Source organism: Sciurus carolinensis, chromosome 1 (assembly GCF_902686445.1).
Source record: "Sciurus carolinensis chromosome 1, mSciCar1.2, whole genome shotgun sequence".
Taxonomy (NCBI): Eukaryota; Metazoa; Chordata; class Mammalia; order Rodentia; family Sciuridae; genus Sciurus; species Sciurus carolinensis.
Window position 1 is genome coordinate 30,279,975 of NC_062213.1, and position 13,271 is coordinate 30,293,245.

The 13,271-nt window shown below is 42.1% G+C and overlaps 1 protein-coding gene across 6 annotated transcripts in view; it reads left to right on the forward strand.

Annotated features, from left to right (window-relative positions):
* The window catches only part of Sybu (syntabulin), a 109,128-nt gene that overhangs the window by 37,013 nt on the left and 58,844 nt on the right, over positions 1 to 13,271 (forward strand). The window contains exons 1-3 of one of the 6 annotated variants that reach the window (XM_047562118.1): positions 3,807 to 3,854; positions 4,416 to 4,496; positions 6,163 to 6,367. In XM_047562118.1, coding sequence (XP_047418074.1) covers positions 4,473 to 4,496; positions 6,163 to 6,367 — 229 coding nt within the window. In that variant the 5' untranslated portion in view covers positions 3,807 to 3,854; positions 4,416 to 4,472. Of the gene's footprint in view, positions 1 to 3,806; positions 3,855 to 4,299; positions 4,497 to 6,162; positions 6,368 to 13,271 lie in introns of those variants that run through there. The other 5 variants (XM_047562121.1, XM_047562114.1, XM_047562117.1 and 2 more) reach the window with 5 other exon arrangements.

Sequence of the window (13,271 nt, forward strand, 5' to 3'; positions counted from 1 at the left end):
CACATTACAAATATGCACCTATTTGTCCCATCATATGTTCCCATTTTTGTTTAAAATAATCACTGAGCTCATGTTTTAGCTAGTTTCTTACCCTATTTTCACAAATGGGCAGAAGTCCAGAAACATTCAATGGCATGTTTTGGAAGACCACCTCATATCTGCTTCCCCATAAGAGAAGTAAAAGATTATACCCTTAACATCCTTCAAAGCCCCTCCCCAGTCCCAACCTCTGCCTCTTCCTCTGGAGTTTCCCTTAATTTCTTTTCTTCCCTAAGAGATGCCTCTGACTGAAAACTCTTTTGCAGAGCAGAGATAGTTGACACACTCTGAACCCAAAGAATGTTCATGCCACCCTGCCTCCAGCTACCCACTCCTCTTTTTATCCCAGGTACTCTCTGGGCCCCCTCCTCAGGGATTGATCTAGCATAATCCTAATCATTACAGATTTATAGCATCAAAATACCTTAACCATATAGTACCAATAACATATACAATAAGAGGAGGGTTGATCACTCACACATGCTCTTAAAGGAGAACAGGCAGCTCTCTCTCTGGTAAGAACAACATGGGTCTCCACCCCACCACAAAAATAAAATCCCAGGATGCCCCAGAATTCAGTTTCTTTTCTTCATGACGTGTTGTAAAGCACGTCAGCTGCTCCTTGTTGCTGTGCAGATCACCCAACATCAGGTCACTGAGAGAGACGGCAGCGCTTTCTCGCACAGCTGATAGGATTAGGAGCCGGTGCTTTGTCAGCCCTGACTGAGTCCAAGAAAGCCCCAGCACAGGCAGGTGAGATGTGAGCAAGAGTGGATGCGGAGGACTGTGGGGTGTCTTGGTCTTATGGTGCATGTTTTTCTCCTTGGCAGTGAATTTGTATTGTCTTTTCTGTGAAGTTTGTAGTCTAGGGGCTCCTGTCAATACAAACCTGTCCTTCATCACTCTTCTGGTTTCAGGCATTGGCCACTTACACCTCATTGGATTTTTGTGAGGCTGAAATAAGATTATATATGTGAAAGAGCTCTGAAAATTTAAAGTTTTGTGCATATGAAAGGTATGAATCATTTAATTACAAATTTTACAGAAAGAATCAAATAACTTATGCCATATTTGGGTCCTAATTAGATAAAGACATTTCTTACCCCACCCCCAATATGCAGTATCTCCTCTGTTTCTTACCAGACCTAGACAGGTATATTAACTGTAATCTCTAAGTGTTTGATTTTCCTCAGGCAGTGGGTGTTTTCTAAAATCCAGCAATAAATTTGTTTTTCAAGGAAAAGTCACAAAATTATGAAACAAGATAATAAAATCAGGTTTTAAGTAGAAAATGATGCATAAGAATATGATAAATCAGATGCTAGATGAATATCTATATTATGCTGTATTAAATTATATGTCTTTGATGGTGTCATTCAAATGTTATATTTCTCCAATGACAGGAGAAAACCTGGAATGAAACTAAAGGCAGAAAAGATTGCCATTTGTAAAACTTGCCTTTTAGAACAGCACAAAAAAGGCTTGGGTTCCAAAAGTAGAGAGCTAAGGGGCATCTGAACACTAAACCATCAGCCTTTCCCTTGGCAAGGTTGCTATGGTGACAACAGTGCTACTGCACAGCCTCTCGGTGCCTGCACTTCTGCAGTAAAAGCTTCCATTGAACACATGTTGGATTTTTTAGGCACACACCCCATCATCAAATACAGAAACATATTGGAGGCAGCTTTTATCCCAGACATGTGCTAAACAGAAGTTTATATCTATGTTCTTCATCCTGTCCTGATAGGCTCCTTAATGTAGTTATGGGATTACTTGTTCGTGCATTCATTGGACAGTTAGATTGGTGCCTACTGTGTGTCAAGAATTGTGCTAGGAACTGGTTACAATCCTTGGTGGAAATAAACAAGTAAATGGTGGATTTCTAGCAGGAGATCACAATGGCTCTCCTAGGGGTAAATGCAGGTGTCCTGAAAGTATTAGGGAAGGTTTCTAGGGAGAAGTTGTTTAAATGAAACAGTGTATCCTTAGGAAGAGGAGGATGAGTGGAGAGGATACAAGAAATGCTCTAGACAGAGACCCCAGCTTGTGCAGCAGTCTAGAGGGAAAAGAACAGGAAATCTCCAGGGAAAGGAAGTGCTACAATTTGAAGTGGAGGGTGAGCCCCAGAGCCTGAGCCCCTGGCTGGGAGGGAGGATCCCTACAAAAGAAAAGGCAAGCAAGGAGATTGGAGAGGAGTTGGATCCTGAAAGTTCTTTGTGTCCTCTGAGGAAGTTTGAATATTACCTGGAGATTAAGGGCGGGGGGGGGTCATTAATGAATTTTAATGGAGAAGCATGATTTGATTTAGCCTTTCATGAAAGCCTTTTGGAAAAATTGAAAGACAGATTGACAAGAAAGGAATAAGAAATAAGACTGGAAGAAAGACAACTTTAGCTAGATTCCTGTTGAAACAACATGGAGTGATTATGGTTTAAAATCTAAATGAACATAATGGAGATAACAGTGGACAGAAGTGATCAGATTCAAGTTCTTTAATACCAGGGTAACATGGTATTAATTTGGAGGTTTATGCCGTGTGTGGGTTGGATAAAGTGAGAAGAATCAAGAATCGCTCTGAAGTTCCAACTTGAACACCATAGAGGGTGTTTCTTCTATCAGGTTCCCAAACTCAACACTCAGTTTTTGGTGGGGAACTCATAACTTAATTCCTATATTACTGTATATGACCCCAGACTCATAATTTTAGAAATAGTAGACTGTATGAATCATTTTGAACTGTCACTTTCCTGAGGCCCATATTTGAGATAGCTGTGGGTGAAGGACAAATGAATCAATTACCTCTTCACCCCAAAGAAAGAATTCTAAGATTACTAACCTCACTGCTTAATGAACTAAGTATACTGATTGAAAAGGGATGAGGATTTGTGGAATAAAATCTCTTTGGGGGTTACAGGAGGAAGACAAATTAATTTCAGTAACCCTGTAACTTCTGGATATTTCTGTACTCACAATGTGCATCCTTAGGTATGAGAGTTGAAGACTCAAGAGAAATGTTTGGAGGGCAAACAGATGGGGACAGTGGAGGTTCAATACAATTTCCAGCCGTAATAGTCCTTCTAGCTAGTGTATAGGAAGCAAACTGTTCACCCCACATTGCTATTTAGAATTTTCTCCAATATTGAAGAAAGTATATGTAAGTCATTAAACAGGTTGAATTCCATCATCAGGTAAGATTTAATAATACCAAGTGTAATAAATCAATACATGTAACTTGATCCTCAGACAGGTTTTTTGAGATTTTTTTTTAAACAAATGTGTCCGCATCACAAATATTTTTTCTGCCTGTCACTAAAAGGCATCAGCAAATTTTGACTGGACTAACCACCCTTTGGACGGTTCTGCTCAATTACCTGAGTATGATTTTTTTTTCTCATATAATCTTCACAGCTATCCTTGAGGTGGGTATTATCATTATGCCTCAATTTAACAAGGAAAAACTTGACGTGCACGGGGTCAAGAACGCTAGGCATGAGGCTCTGAGCCTGAAGGGATTGGAGTGTGACTTGAACCCGGTTTCTGAGTTCAAGTGCAGAGTTGTCCCAACAGCAGTGTGCCTGGGCAGCTGCGGGGTAGAGCTCCGGTTATCTGCCTGGCTTCCCCAGGCGCAGGGAGCCTGCCTTCTTGTTTTCCTGCGGTGCTGGGCTGCGCTGCCAACCCAAGGCCTTTCTGACGCAAACCCCCAAGGAGAATTCCAGCCTTTGAAATCCAGGAACCACGATGCTGTGCCAGTCCTGCAGCATTGGCTCGGCAGAGGTTCCGGAGAAGGGGGAACTGCCCCGCCATCCTCGGGTGAGGTAATTGTGGGGAGCAGTACATTGACTTAAAACCGAGAGACCAAGCAGGACCACGAGGGGAAAACTTTCCCTTTCTCCATTTTGGCTCTCGGTGATGTGGCAGCTTTTCTCAGCTTGTCCATCCAACGCATATCACCATCAAGCCCGAACCCAGGTGTTTAAAAAAGAGAGAGGGTGGAGGCGCCTCTGGGCTGGAGGCGCCTCTGGGCTGGAGATGCTGCTGACCTCCGCCTGCCGGCATCGGGTCACTCTCAGCAGGGGAGGGGGCGCCTGGCACCGGGTTTGGGGTCGTGCCAGCAGCGAAACCCGGTGGCGGTGCGCCGAGGCACGGATCAGCTGCCGGGGCGGCAGGTGAGGGAGGTGGCCTGGAAGCGCCCCGGGAGCGGTGGCGGTGGCGGCGGCACCACGTGTCCGGCCGGGGCGGGGCGGGGCGGGCGGGCGCGCCCTCGGAGCCAAGCGCGAACCGCGGCGGCGGCGGCGGCGGCGGCGCGTCTGACCCGCAGCAGCCGCCGCCGGCAGCCCGCGGCGCTCAGCGCAGTGTCCTCGCTCCTCTGCACGCAGGTGCCTCCTCCTGGACGGCGGCAGCGGCGGTGCGAGGAGCAGGCGGGCAGTGGCGTGATGGGGCCCCTCCGGGAGACCAAGGTAAGGAGGACACGTCGTGTGGGCGTCGGTTGCAGTGTCTGAGGGCGCGGGAGGGAGGAAAGGTGGGAACTGAAGGGTGAGAAGGGGGCCAGGTGAGGACAGCAGGCGGGGGCGGTTAGAGTTGAGTAAAGGAGGTGGAAGGAGAAGGCATTTGTTTAGATGATGCGATCTGGCAAATGAGAAGATGGCACCAGAGGAAGATATTTGGGGGATTGACATGAGTATTGGAAGGATTGACTTCAGAGGGTTAATAGGGTTAATCCTGTGTCCTGAAACGGGGTTTGAAGCTTTCAGTTGACAGCGTGTGTGTGTGTGTGTGTGTGTGTGTGTGTGTGTGTGTGTTGTGGATAAAAGGAATTTGATGTATTCGTGACTAAGAAATAAGGACTCCAGTGTGTCAGTGACCCAGCATTGGTACATTCTGCAGTGTGCCAAGCAGAGTGGCTGGCGTGGGATACCTGCTGGGCGACTGACGTGCAGGGCGGATCCAGAGGCTGGGTGCGGCTTGCAGCCCCTGGATAGCGCGAATGCCTGAAGGCACCTCAGATGTTCCCTGCGGCCGGGGTTTTCCCTTCAATTCTGCACTATGCCGATCTCCCAGAGGTGTTTACTTTGGCCTTGACCCTTCCTGGTAAGCCGAGGAAATGAGCAGGAGGTCATGTTGCAAAATGGTGTTTGTTACCTAAGCCAAAGCCCTCTTTCAATTGCAGAGGTTGGAGGGAGCAGTGGCATTTTTGCAAAAAGCTACTCCTAGGAATCCATTTAATAAGGGTGGTGGAGGACCTGAAAATCACTGAATTTGAAGCTTACTCTCTTTCTAGACGCTGTACAGCCTTTACCTCCTAAATTTAGTCTCAGTTTCCTTGTCAGTAAATAGGAACATGAATTAGTGTCTTCTCTGTGTTGCAGTCAGGGGTGTAAAGATCGAGTGAGATAATGGTTGGGAAAGAACTTTAAAACTGAGCAACATTTCAGAATATTACTTTTTATGCATTTTAAAAACCAAGGCATGGCAAGGTATTTCATGCTACATTTTTAAGGAGACAGAAAGAGAAATCTCTTCTCATGGTGTACTGTAAGAAAACAAAAGCTAAAACATGATATAAAAGGTGGAGCCATCTTCCCGAGTATTGGATTTGTGTTTGCTTTTCTGTTGGCAACAAGCCTTGTGTATCAGGATATTAATGAATAATTAAGATCCTGTCTGGAAGAGGAGGGATTTTAAAGATAAGTGTGTGTGATCCATCAGAAAAGAATTGTTCCAGGTACAGAAGTCTACTTTGTGAGGAGACAGGAAAATATAAGTCAAATTGTCACAGCTAATGCAGGCAAAGCAAAATGGAAGTGGAAAGGAAAAATGTGCTATAATCAAGAACCTTTGAAAGCCTGAACCTTGAATGTGATAGAAAAAGCCAGGTGAGAAGGTGAGTCAGGAGTGGCATGGGGAAGCAGGCAGTTTTCCTGAAGTGGCTCTTCAGTTGATGAGAAAGGTAAGCTCAGTGCAAGAGTTTTGGAGCTCATTTCAGTGCTTGAGATAAGGACTACACTGTGAAGACTCCATGTTTGGTAATTTAACTTCTTAGAAACTGATCCTTGAAGGAGCAGTCAGGAGTTGAGAGGGGGCAACAAGTTTCCTTTTGTTTTCTTTTTGATGTCCAATTATGAGAAGGAGCAGAGAGTGCAGCATCATGAGAAGGAGATTTCCCGAAGCCGGATTCCCCGGTTGATTCTTCGGCCCCATCTGCCCCAGCAACAGCACAAGGTGTCCCCAGCCTCTGAGTCTCCCTTCTCTGAGGAAGAGAGCAGAGAGTTCAACCCCAGCAGCTCTGGGCGCTCAGCAAGGACCATTAGCAGCAACAGCTTCTGCTCAGGTACAGTACATGAGAAGCCACCCAGCATGAAGCATGTGCATGGCAAGTGAAATGTGAATAGACCTGGGCTGCGCCCCCTACAGCCTATAACTGAACTTCTATTAGGGTGACTTGTATAAGACTGGACCTTTTTGGCTATTCTGACCTATTGGCTCTTTTGACATATTTGCTATTTAGTTTCATATGGTTCAACTTGGTGAAATCTCATAACTGTTTCTGTATGTTTTTCTAATTTATAATTTAGAATATAAAATCTAACTTTTTTCTGTGACTGTTTAAAATGTTTGTTTTTTTTTTTTTGTTAAATCTAAGAAAGATATTCAATTGAATTTTATACTTGCAACTGCTATAAGCCTACAACTTTTGATTATGGAATCCCTAAAATAAAGCAACTTCTAACAAATGAGGTTAAGACCAAGGAGGGCTATACTGCAGGACTGACCTCGTAGTTTAGTGACTGACCCTTTTACACTTGCAATGTGACTAAGTTCCTTAAAACTCAGTTGTTATATCCATAAAGTGAGATGATACAGGTTGGATTATCTTCAGTATAACATGCTTGGGACCAGAAGTTTTGAAGTTTGGATTTTTTAAAATTTTGGAACATTTGCAATGAGATATCTTAGGACTAGAAGCCATGCCTAAACATAAGATTTATTTATGTTTCATACGCCTCTTCTACATATAGCCTAGGGTAATTTTATATGATTTTTCTTTAGTGTACCTGCTTTATGCCTGGAACCTGTGACATGAAGTCAGGTGTGGAATTTTCCACTTGTAGCCTTAATTTGATGCCCAAAGAATGTCACACTTTAGAGCATTCTGGTTAAGCACAAGGATGCTCAACTGGTACCTACTTTGTAGAGTTGCCGTAAGAGTGAATGAGACTCTTTTCCTAAATGTACTTCTACCTCAGAGTGTGACTTACAGAGGTGTTTAGTAAAAGACAGTTGTTAATATGATGAAGGACTGAGATCAGTTTTGGCACATGATCAAGGAAATTTCCTTAAAGTGCAGGTATTTGGTAAGAGCATAAATCTCTTTATGCCTAAAGGTGTCACCATTATCACTTGACAGAGCCTATGATACCTGTTGAAGTACATGACTTAGAAGGACTTGTATTCTTTAAGAAACATTGGAAATTTGGGTAAAATTCATAGGAGCATGGGCCTGTGATTATTAAAGAATGTTTCATGGATCATTTTTTAGAACTTAGGGAACATGTAATTTGAAGATTAATGCATGCATGAGGAGGGATGTGTGCATCAAGATACCATGACTAGTGCTATCACTTAGCAAGATCCAACATTCCATTGCAGTTAGTGCTGGAAGTCACATTTTACCAGTATTTTATAAATGCAGCTTTGGGTGTACTACATACTTTCAGAAAATAAGTCCATTCTATGCAGAAATTGTATGTTAGAAGTATTTTCCTATGTCCTTTCTATTTTATTTTTCTCTGAAGACTCATTTGCTGCATAGTTCTGCAAAAATTCTACCCAAATATTGTGTTTTAAAACCTATTTCATGACACTAGAATGATATGAATCAAGTTTGAAATGAAAACCCACTAATGGTTTGTCTAATTCTCTCCCAAGGAGAAAACAAAAGGATCACTGATAAACTAGGCCCCTTAGGATTCCTGGAACCTGGAGTTGGATTTGCAGAATGTAATGCTCTTTACTTTAACTCCATTTTGGAGCTTAGGGCCCACTCTGGTGAGTGTGGGGACATCATTTCAAACGGACACTGTTTTGTGTTCATAACTCAATTCCACACTTATTCCTGGTATTTTCCCATGTCATCAATTTCTCTAACTTTGGGTTAAGTAGAATTATCAGGAGAGAAAAATTTGATCAAAACAAAACAAAAGAAAAAACCTAAATATATTTTAGAAAACATAAAGGCAAACCAATAAAATTATTAATTTTGGTCATGAATCATTCTCTCCCTGACCTGTTTCCTGAATCATCTCTTCTTCCTGGAAGACCTGTCTCCCACTAAGGCCATAATGGTGTACATGAAAATCGAAAGTAGATATTGATCTTTCTGCCATTAACTAGCTGAGAATTGAGTGGCAGAAACATATAATTATGGGCGTCTGTAAACCAGCCTTCCAGTCTAGCCTTGCACACTGCCTCCAGACAGGAGTCTCTCCATTCCTCAGCCCCTCCCTCATCTCTCCCTCATCTTCCTGGGTTGGCAGCTCCCTGAGGTTTGGGTCTGATGCCTTTCCCTTTCTTGCTTTCCTTTTCTACAGAGCTCAGATGAACCCCATGAAGGCTTTTGAGTGCTGTGCTGACTAAAATTGACAGCAGCAAGGCCTTTGGGGGCATGTTAATGATGCTTTAGGAGGTCAGTCAGTGGGTGGAAAATAAATGGGTTTGGTACTATGGGGAGCATTCATGCTGCAGGCAGTGAGGTAGAGAATGTAAAATATGTCCAACCAGCAGGGGGAAATAGCCAGTTTTAATCCAGCCACTCTAACACAGAGGCCAGAATATGTGTTGCTTAATCGTGGCAGTTAAATCAGAACAAGATACACACAAACATTAAACATGCCATCCTCTTGCTAGAACAAAACTAAAATATCCTCGAGCTTCATAGCCTTGCAGGGATCATTCTGCATTAGCATATGTTCATTATAAATCATCACACTCACTAATGTGAAAGAGGACATGCTTAGTTAAGGGAATTCTTACAATCTGGAAGTGAAATTATAAAGAAAGAAGTTATTTTAATAGAATGAAATGTACTTTGAAAATTATATTTTCTTTTCCCCAAATTGCTATCAAAGGCATTAATTGTGAAGTGTCATGTCCTAAAATATTCATTTTTGAAAGAAAAACAATATAATGAGCTTTCAAAGAGTTAAATTTACTTAATATAAAAGATGATCCTTTATTTTGAGTCTGTTACTCCAGTCATTTATATGAAAACAACTATTCATGATGTGGATGGTATTTATACTTGGGCAAAATAAATGACAACTGTATGTTGATGTTTCCTTTACCCTCACCCTCATATTTTACATATAATTTTACTGATCAGTGTGATTCAAAGTCTGAAATCCATTTCCAAAGTGGCCTGTCCATTTTTACCTACTTTTCCTTTTCCCTCCCCCACTCCACTGCCTCCCTCCTCTCTTCCCATGGGAGCCTTGGCAAGGAACATTTAATGACTGGATATTCTATATGCTAATTTGTATGTGTGTCTATCTCATTTCAGAGGGGAAGGAGTTGAGTGTGACCTTTTGCAATTCATTTGGGGTGTGTCCCCAAAGAGCTCATCTTTGAATGCTTCTTAAGGCAGGATCTTTTTGAAGATACACACGTGCCGTGTGCACTTTGTCAGCACATGAGTGTTTTTGCACTCAAACATTATTCTAGCATTTAAACAGCCTTTCTTTACATTGTACTCAGTCAGTCCCGGGACCTCATTTGGAGACCATCACATTGTATTGGAGGTCAGGCCCTATTTTGAATGTACAGCATGTAGATCATTGTACATTCTTAGTAAATGGTAATTAAAGCTTAATTTAAGTAAAATAATACCTAGGAAGTATAATCAATAGTAAGCTAGTAGAAATAATACGCCTGCTTTCACATTCCCCCTTTTTAACAATTTTGTTGTTTAAAACCATGTTTTCACCTAAGGTCACCCTATCATTTTCCCGCCTCATCTTCCTTGTTTTTAACATGCCCATAAGAAGTAATAAAACCCACACACTTTTAGTTTGTGTTCTGGGTGTGGCCTGTTCCATGTAGGCCTCTATCCTTTTTTTCCTCCCATTTTTTGTTTGTAGTGAATTGTATTTGTCATTGTCCTGTGACTCTAGCTACTGTGAGAAAATCTGGTGACCTGGGTGAGTGTGTAAGGCTCAGACATCAGTCACCTGCCATGGTTAGCAGCCTGCTGTGCATTCCTCTTTGCTTAGTTGAGGCAATAATTACCCCTTAGAACTGGGAGGCAGATGGATTGCTGGGTTTTAAGCTAGTTCTCCTTGGGGTGCCTTGTAAACATGGCAGGTGGAACAAATTATGCATATAGAACACTGGTTGTTTTATGGGAGGCCAGTAATTTTTCTGGGTTATTTTCATGTTTCTAACGTGCACATTCAGTTAGATGGGCACATTGTAACTTACATTAAAAAAAAACAGATATCAGGTCAACAAACGAAATGGTCAGAATTGGATATTCTTTGCAGTCTAATCTGAGGAAGGTGTTTGCGAGTATTTTTGTTTTTATAGTGACGTGGAAGAAATCACTCTTTGAGTGCCAGTGACCTAGAGGTAATCATTGTTGCTGTTTGTGGGTAGAACAATTAAAGCAAATTATAACCTGACTAGTGCCCTGCTGAGGCACGACAAAGCCTCGAAAAATTTGTCAGGCCTTGCCAAGCAGAAATATTTCTGCTATGCTTTTGTCTAGTTGAGGAAACTTGGCATCTGGATAGAGTGAACTTTTGAACATAATGATTAGAATTGAGATGAACTGCTTCCAGAGAAGTGAGCTGCAATACCAAATTATACTATAATTGAATGACTGCCAACCTGCTGTGAACTGCAAAACAAAGACCCTAAGAGTTTAGTATCACTTTAATGAGTCTGGGACTGAGGTAGATTACCTAATATATATTTCAAGGGCTTAGCTGCCTCAGCTCCAGAAATATGTACCTAATGAAATAGGTTACAGATGAGGGTGTCAAGGCAATATTTCTTTGAAAATGTGTTAACTGCAATTAGAAAGACAAGAGCAAAAGTTTCTTGTTACCATTTAATAATCTTAACATATTCTTAGCAATGGGAACTGTGAATAGTAATCATGATGGAACTGGACCTTGTCTGAGAGCAAATTGTGGTACTTAAGCTAAAAGTTTTTTTTTTTTTTTTGACACTCATCCTTATGGCAATGTTTCCCAATTTCAGACGATGGCCTCTGTCTACTTAAAAATCCTTAGCAAAACTTGTTTAAAATGTGAACACTTCAGCCCTACCCTGAGCCTGTCATCTTGGAAAAGGAGGGCCTAGAAATCTATATTTTGCAGGTTTTCCAGATGTTTCTTATGCATGAAGTCTGGGCCTCACTCCTTTGCAGTCTCCATGTGTTTGGGGATGTTGTATGAGCAATGTGAGGGACATGCCCAAAGTAGCACCACAAGATGACCAAAAATCCAAAGAAAGTAGAAGTGGTGGCCAGCCAGCTGTTTATACCAGTGGCCATGGTGCAAGGTAACTGCCTCCATGTCCCCTAGAATTAATAGCTTCTGACTATACCGACAGGTCCAATCTCTTTAGTCTTAGCAATAGTGTTACTTAAATCTGCATAATGGGTTTAAATTGTGCCCAAATGGTAGAAAAGTAAAGGAAGCAGATAGAATTTTCTTACTTTATTTTCCTACATAATCCTCTCTGAATTTACTCTCTCTATCCACAGTTTTTATTTTCCTATTTTCTTTCTTTGGAATTGGGATGACTTTGGGCAGACTGAAAGTGAGTATACTAGGTATACCAAGAGTAGACCCCAAGCACCTAGTGGTTGCAGTAAAAGAAGAGAAGCAGAGACCTGGGCATTAGAACATTTCCACTTTTTACAAGTTTTCACCAACATATATGTTTCTAGTAAAGATTTTATTTTATTAAATGTCTGCTAAGAATTAGGAATTGAGCTGAGGCTATAAGGATGAAGGAAATGTGGATTTAAAAAATCAATCATTTTACTGCCTTAACTTAGACACTTAAAATAAATGGAGTAACAAATATTTGGAAGTGATTCTCACTCTACCTTTCCTCACTTGTTTTGTCTCTCCTTTTCCCAAAACCACCCGCTACACCTTCCTGCCTTGTAATTTGAGTTTGTTGCTCCACTTATTATCAACATTGGCCTCTCATGTTTCATAAGCCCCAGGATATAAAGAAGTGACTTAGTGAGTATTATGTAGGAGATAAACGGAAACCTTTGCTTCGAGGGACCTGAGTTAAAGGTGTGAAATAAGATAGAAAGGCAGGAGACCAGATCATGAAAGACCTCATGTGCTAAGAACTGATCTGCGAGATTAAGGGCCCCTACAGGAACCAGGCCAATGTAAAGAATGAGACCACCTGGTCAAAAGACAATGGCAGAGACTCTAGAACTGGATGATCTGTGCCACTCCAAAGGGATTCGGAATTTTTAAAATTCAGTTTCTTAACTCACTCTTTGTACAAAGAGGGTGCATAAGTAGCTGAATATGGCCCATAGCTGTCATTTCCCAGTTCCCAAAGATTTAGCACAACCAATGAAGAATTATGACCGGGTTCATAAGGTCAAAAGATCTTTCTATTATGTGTTGGACAATGGACGGGAGAGGGCGAGAAGTGATGGAGAGTTGCTGCTTACTTTGAAGGCCATTGCAGCAATATTAGTGAAGCATTAGGTGTGAGCTTTGGGATCTGAACAGTTGGGTGTTAGTTGCCAGTTGCAAGTAGAAGGGAAAGAAAGGGGTCTTTTCCAAATTCCCACTGGACAAACACAAATGGAGTAGGAGAAGCGGGGAGGAAGATCCTGAGTCCAGTTAATTAGTTCGATTTAGGTTTTGTTGCCTTGGAGACAAGATCTGAAGCCACAAAGGGATAGTGGCAGCTGAACTCAAGGGAGTCAATATTCCAGAGAATGTGTATGGAGGGACATTTGAGGACCAAGGCTAGTATTCTGAAGTACAGCTGGAGTAGGCAGAAAAGGACACCAAGAGGGTATTTAGCACTAGGTCACATCCCCACGTTCCCAGGATCTGACTTGACATTAGCTACCACCCCACTCCACCCTCCAGGTGGTTTTCATTCTGAGAAAGCTCAGTCTCCTCCCATCCATACAGGGGAGGCCCACTCCTTGGGAGACTCCATGAACTTCAGGTTTACAAATCTGC